The sequence below is a fragment of the Eutrigla gurnardus genome, assembly GCF_963514095.1.
Source record: "Eutrigla gurnardus genome assembly, chromosome: 10".
In the NCBI taxonomy this organism is placed as follows: domain Eukaryota; kingdom Metazoa; phylum Chordata; class Actinopteri; order Perciformes; family Triglidae; genus Eutrigla; species Eutrigla gurnardus.
In genome coordinates this window covers 14,365,102-14,372,215 of record NC_139924.1, presented here as the reverse complement: position 1 = coordinate 14,372,215, position 7,114 = coordinate 14,365,102, and the positions used below count along the sequence as shown (strand labels likewise).

The 7,114-nt window shown below is 48.1% G+C and overlaps 1 protein-coding gene across 1 annotated transcript; it reads right to left on the bottom strand.

Annotated features, from left to right (window-relative positions):
* Positions 1-1,223: 1,223 nt before the first annotated feature.
* On the bottom strand, positions 1,224-6,201 carry vmn2r1 (vomeronasal 2, receptor 1). The gene is made up of 13 exons (XM_084018878.1): positions 5,954-6,201; positions 5,174-5,465; positions 4,853-5,095; positions 4,578-4,769; positions 4,357-4,482; positions 4,046-4,230; positions 3,815-3,935; positions 3,497-3,724; positions 3,265-3,388; positions 2,819-2,979; positions 2,300-2,731; positions 2,018-2,217; positions 1,224-1,656 (listed from the first exon to the last, which is right to left on the bottom strand). The coding sequence occupies exons 1-13, from the start codon at positions 6,175-6,177 to the stop codon at positions 1,335-1,337; spliced, it is 2,850 nt and encodes a 949-aa protein (XP_083875004.1). The 5' UTR covers positions 6,178-6,201; the 3' UTR covers positions 1,224-1,334.
* Positions 6,202-7,114: the final 913 nt, after the last annotated feature.

Genomic DNA, 7,114 nt, shown 5'->3' with positions numbered 1-7,114 from the left:
GCTGGGAGGTTGTCACTATTAATTAGCCCAAATTGCCCAACGATCTACACAGCGATTCATCTGGACTTCAAAAGAGTGTGAGGTACAACTTTCACATGAACACCACCGTTCATCCACAGTGAGCAGTTTGAGGACGATGAGGCTCCGTTTACAGCAATCTGCCTGCGACACCAGCGTGGGTGACCTCGGCTGATACTGTGAGTGGTAAGAACTGGTGACAAATTAAGAAAATATCGGAATAACTGAGTGGAGAAATGCAAGAAAAGGAAATGTTCCATCCACTACAATAATACTAAAATAAGAGCAGGACCACCTCTTGGGAGTTTCTGTCTCCAGCATTTCAAAGTAACTTGTTTCCTACACAGTTCACATCTGTAAAGTTATCTGGATAGAAACATGACATTGGCTCTTTGGCTCATTTGGATTGAGTCCAACTCGTTGGCTTCTCTATCAATCACACCGAAGATGTAAACTCCTTCAAGCGTATGAAGTGGATGAGAACTTCTCAAAACGAATCACAAAAGTGGTCCAGAAGCAACGCAGGCTCATTTGCACTGCGTCTGTGCAGTGATGCACGTGTGCACATTCTAACTTGATTGTCGTCAGCTGACAATAAATCATAAACACATTACTCCACCGCTCCGTCCCCAAGAGAACGTATCAGCGTGCACGGTCACAGCATATCACGCCTTATTAGTGTTCACTACATCTTTTTTCTTTCACAGTTCTGCGCTTCTCTCTCTCATATCTTGTCAACTCCGAGTCATCCATCACCCGTATTCCAGCATAACTCAATTCTCTCAAACTGAATATTATTTGAAAAATTCATGCAGCATCATATTTCCCTTCAACTTCTCATCACTTTCTAGGCTCCGAGGGGAAACGTCTGGCTCTTTAGCTGCTAGATTTTCAGTCACCATGACAACCCCATTAACATTAAAGTAATTTGTTCTGTTTTAGTATAAAAACATATTAAATGTAAAAATGAGTGCAGCTTTAGCACTGCTCATGTAACACTTATTGTCCATACATTATAATTTAGCTGGTGGCCCTCTAGTGGCCACACGGAAGCATGGCAATGAAACAGCATCCTCTGCAGTCATAATCTTAACTGTAGGAAGACAGTAATATCAGAGAGCAATAAAAGTAGCACCCAAACATGAGCATACATGTATTTATTTCTTCAATAACAAAAAAAAATAATGTTTATTATATTAAATGTATTATGCTAACAGAGTTACACGAGTTTGTATCACATTGACAGATTATTATGGATACGGAAAGTTCAGTTTACAGTGTAAACAGCTCATACAAACTGTAGTTCTTTAGCTCCACTAATCATCAACAGCAGTGGATGCAATCGAAGCATTGACCTCAGTAGCAGTTGTAGCGAGCGAGGCCGAGGTCCCGGTCAGGGTCCCATCACGGGGTTTGGCGCGGGGCCTCATCATCTCCTCTCTGTTGCGCTCCGGTTTGACCAGGAGGACGTAACACTTGGGCAGGAAGATGCAGGTCAGCAAGCCGAAGCTGGACGCCAAGATGGCAAAAATCTGGACAGCGACCATGAATTTGCCACGTGTGCTGAGGTACGCCGGGACGAAGGAGATCCACACGATGAAGAAGACGAGCATGCCGAACGTCATGCACTTTGCCTCACTGGAAGACAGAGGAAGAAACACGCTGCTCAAGTGTCCAAAGAAATGTTCAATATAAGACTCAATATGGGAAAGGTGGAAATTAAATTCATTAAATTGATATTTCATGGATTATTATGTGTTTTTCTGTGGTTGTGCCAGCTAATTTTACACATTTACTGCTGATGTCTGCATAAAGCCTGAAGATGAGGAAGTGTAAGTAGAAAGAAGTAAAAAAATCCCTCGAAACTTTGCACTACAATACGTTTTCTCTTTTTTTCTGGACAAAAGTCCATTTCAGAACCCGTTTTACTAGAACACAGAAACATTATTGTGTATTTCCAGCATGTCCCCCTTAGAGGGAAACCTCATGTGTTTCCTACCTGAAGTGGTCCTCCAGTTTGCGGGCTATGAAAGCAAAGACAAAAGCCAGCAGAGCCAGCAGGATGTCATAGGCGAAGATGCAACAGATGAAGACCACGGAGCCTTCGTCACACTCCAGGATGATCTTGATATTTTGGGCAGAGGTGTTCTCAACGGGGTGAGGAGGGAGGATGACGAGCCACACTGTGCATGCTACAGCCTGGGAGGAAGAATGCAACATGTACTACAGGAACCCGTCAGAGGAAAGATGTCAAGCAAGATGAGTGAGAAGATGCATTTACTTGGATTAAAGTTGCCACAGCAGCTATCGCCCTCTGGTGGGCGCAGGTGAGACTGTCGACTTCAGGGTTAGCACAGGCGTCATAGCTCTCGATGGTGTTGGTGACAATGACATCAGGACTTCCGCCGTTGGCTGCCGCCTCAGCTGCGGCCAACTTAGCAGCTTTGGCAGCTGCTTTGGCTCGGAGACGGGCCGCCTTCAGAGCCTGAGCTCTCAGCATCAACACGGCTGCCTTACCCATGATAGAGGAGAGGCAGAGAGCAAAGCCCAGAGCCAGGGCTACTTGACTGGTCATGCAGCTCCAGTGCTGGGGCTCTCCGAGGAAGACGATGGAGCAGAGGAAGGTCACTATCAGCGAGAAGAGCAGCGTGAAACTCAGCAGAGCGTCGTTGGCTTTCACCAAAGGGGTGCCGCCGTGCACGACGAACACCACCTGATGCAAAGAAGAACCGTGAAACACGACAAGGTTTTAGCTCGGCAACAAGGGATCTTGTCGGCATCGCAAGGAGGCGTGTCTCACCCCGACAGCGATGGTGACCAGGGCGCCGAAGGCCGAGATGGCGATGAGAGTGATGCCCAGCGGCTCCCCAAAAGCCAGGAACTCAATGATTTTTGGTACACATGCGTCATGAGCATCGTTGGACCATTCTTCGTAACTGCACAGGATACAGGCGCGAGCATCTGGCGGAGAGGGAGGATCTCTGAATCAACCGTGAAACCAAAATGACCCTCAACCAGAAATGAAGAGCAAGAGGCCCCTTAGATACGAGTGTCCTCTAGAACAGAAATACACCTGACATAGTACGCTTTCAGAGGGAAATAGCCATTTATAGCTTTTGTAGAGCCGTATGTCTTATGTCTTTTGTTTGATTAAAGCAAAATGTAGTCATTCCTAAGATGTATATTTCAGCAGAAGCAACAGATTGTCCAGGAAGACGCCATCATGTCTGAAAGCTGTATACTGACTGGTTGAGTTGCTGATCTCTCCATCAGCACACGGGATACAGTCGAAGCAGCAGACCGGCTCTCCCTGTCGGATCCCCTTCCTGGTGCCCGGCTGGCAGTTCTCACTGCACACTGACCGAGGAGGCTGCAACACACACACACACACACACACAGATTTATAAAGACACACATGCACGTGATCATTATCATTATCTAGAAGAATCTAATTAACGGCTGTCTTGATCAATATGACCTCCAACATGTCGTTGTTCCACACGATGGAGTCGTTGGCGATGGTCATCCTGTCCCCCGGAGCCGCCGAGCCGTTGTAGCGCCCCACGGTGACGTAGGAAATCTCCCCGCTGCCGTTGAACTGCCAGTTGATGATGTCATAGATGCCTTCCACATCCCCGTCGTCAAAGTAGATCTCCTCGTCCGTGTGCGGCACTCTGAAGCGCACGTTCTTCAGGTAGTACATGAGCTGAGGGAGAGAGAGAGACTCAAGCCTGAGTGAAACATGGGCATTTAACAGCGGTTGTACATAAACACACACACACACACACTGGTTTACCTGCCATGGTTCAAAGTTGGTGATGTCAGCACAGCTGTTCCCAACAAACGGCCCCCGTCCATCTTCACAGTGCTCCAGGTTGTGCAGGGCGTGGGCCACGGCATACACGGCTTTGTACACACTGTGGGGTGGCATCTTCATTATTTATTTCCTGTAATAATGTCTAACTCACTGTGGAAGCATGAAGGTAAGACAGAATAGTGCCGTTATAAGCAGTGACACAGAGCTGACCTGTACGTGATCCGTAGCTGGGACACATCGGAGTAGGTGTTACCGAGCTGTGCCAGAGACTCGCTGCCCGTACACAGCCCGTCGGGGAGCCCCCTCGCCGCCCTCGGCACCGTGCCGTTCACTTCCTTGGCCCTCTGTTTCGCCCGACTCACCGCTTTGCCGTAGTCCAACGTGCAGTTAAACAACTACGAGACAACAATAAGGTCACACGTTTTCTCTAAATGTGTGGATTTTGTATTTGGTATGTGGAGATGCATATGAAGACAGTCCCTAATGCTTCTCTGACCAATGAGTCTTATGATTAAACCCACCGTCTCCCAGAACTCCTCAGTGAGCGGGTCAGCATAGGGGTCCAGTTGCAGTAGATGGCGCTGAAGACCCGGGATGTCAGCCCTTTTGACCCCGAAGCCCAGCGTTCCACCCAGTACCGAGTCCACCTGGGTACAAACACGCACATCGCCAACTTCAGCTCAGATTGTGCTCCATCAACCAATCAGTGAGCTTCCCCTCTCCCCGTCATCACTGGACTCACCCCGGGCTGGTTGATGAGAGCAGAGGTGACCCAGGCCTCGCTGGCGATCCAGGTGCGGTTGGTGACATTGTGCCGGAGCAGCTCACCAATAAGAGGACTCAGGTCCACGTCCGAGGAGAAGACCACGATGATCTTGGCCGTGGCCTCAACTACAGTTTGAACAATACGCTGGATGTCCTCCGGTGAACTCACCTGAAGTTTAACAAACATTTTTAAACATCCGTTCATGACTTGTGTTTCATCTCTAAAGAAGACGATCAACGTAGTATCGTTACCTTGGGCAGAGTCTCAGAGAAGGAGATGCAGACGCCGGCTTCCTCCACCTGCTCCTTGAAGGCTTTGATGCCATACTTGCCATAATCATCGTCGGCAGCTATGGTTCCCACCCAGGTCCAGCCGAAATGCAGCACCAGCTGGGCAATAGCTGTGGACTGGTGCTTGTCGTTGGGAATGGTCCTGAGGAAGGTGGGGAACTGGAACTTACTCTCCAGGGCGGAGCAAGTGGAGGAATAGCTGACCTGAAGATGACAGGGAGGAGACTGTGATGAGCTTGCTCTCTCCATTGCTGTCTGCATCTACCTCACCACCAGGCCTACCTGGGGGAAGTGATAGAGACCAAGTATCCTCGCCGTGGCGATGGACAGGTCGGAGCCCCCGGCGCCCACCAGAGCTGCCAGAGGGGCCCCGGTGCCGCAGCGGTAGTTGGGCACGGCCTCGTCTTGGCCCGTCAGGTAGGTGAGGGTTCCCTCCACGGCCTTGGAGATGGTGAAGCAGGAGTCGTAGATGACGTAGCCCAGGTCGGTGTCGGGCAGCAGGTCGTGCCGCTTGTTAATTTGGTCGATGGCAAACAGCATGGTCTGGGTCCAACGGAAGGTACGGAAGTTAAACCTGGAGGGGCGGTGGGAGAGAGATCGTAGCAAACACGAAACATGATGCGTCTGTGAATTTCACAGCAATACTTGATGACTGGAAGCTATACACAGACTTTTCATGTCATTACCTTAATTACCCACAAGAGGACAGTTTGCAGACTTGCTGATTATTGTTGCATATTACACTGTAAACGCCTGTCTCCAGGATAAGAAGTGCTACTGTGGCTAATTGGCCCCAGGGGTGCTGCCCTGCTCCGTTTGGATTTCTAGTCAAATCTAGAGGCTCTCGGAAACACACTGTGTAGATAAAACATAACCTCTCATATATGCTGAAAAATTATTAAAGAATTTCACTTCTATATATATATATATATATATATATATATATATATATATATATATTATATATACACCCTAAGATGAGTGTAAACCATTCTAACAGAAGCTAAAAGCCAACACTGTCACACTGATGAAGAAAAGGACATATAAAGCAGCTCGACTCACCCCTCGCACCCCGAGGAGACCGGCACCCTTGAAGTGTTGCCGTCACTGGAAGCAATGCGCTTGTGAACGGGGAACATCCCGCCAATCACGACCGTCTTCCTCTCCACATCCTTGTAGCCGCTCAGGTTGAATTTGGCCTTCAGCTTGCATGTGGACTCTGCTGAGACAGACGAGCAAAGGAAAAGAAAGGAGCACAATCCAAACAAAAGGCAACTGATTTCCATGCTATGCAGAAAGGAGTGGTGGAGCGCTCTCGCCGTGTCAGACAGCAAAGGAAGCAGCAAAGTGTGACAGGTGTCCCCGTCTGCTCCCCGGGGAGATGTGCTGCAGGGGAAACCTGGAGAAGGAAGAGGACGTCGCTGGACGAGAGCATCATCTCCGTCCATAAGTGTATATCTATGCCTTCTAGTTGGGGAATATTTTGTTTTCTGTATTAATTTTGACATGTTTGAAATAAAAAATCTAAATATAAACACGAGGGCATTTCATCAAATTTTCTCCCTACAAGAGCACTAACGAGACCATGGACTTCCAAACTTACACACACACACAAATTAACTTAAAGAAATATCTCATTTAATTTCTCTTTCTGTTCTGCTGTAAATTTAAATCAGTTTTTCCGTCTGCAGAACATAAACTGCCACAGGCAAAGAGTTAATTGGCAGCTGCGTGTGGAAACTTGTAGTCTTCTACACAACTCAGCTACTGTTCCAAGATGGTGGCTTGTCCCCCAGGTGGGCCTGCATGTGTGTTGATGGGTGACTGAACTTGTCTGCTCTTGTCTCGCAGTCAGCGGGGACGAAGGCACACCTGACCCTCCGCCCGCCCCGGCTACAGTCTCAACAATATGGCTGTTTACGAGCAGGAGTCTAAGTAAAGGTTCAGAACAGTTGCTGGTGATAAACGATGACTTTCAGGGCGTGTGATTGGACCCTTGTGATCCGTCTCAGGCACATGAGAGACGCCTGACTGATGCTGATTAGCTCTGCAAGAAATCAATTACGCACAGTCATTTAGGAGTAAATGCTAATGTAATCATTTCAAAGGCCCTGTTTTGAGGCCGACATTCGTAAAGAGGCACATGACTGGAATAGGTTTGTGTATTCTACTTTTTCCATTTTAATGGATTTTTTTTGTAGATTTTGAACTTCGAGATAAATA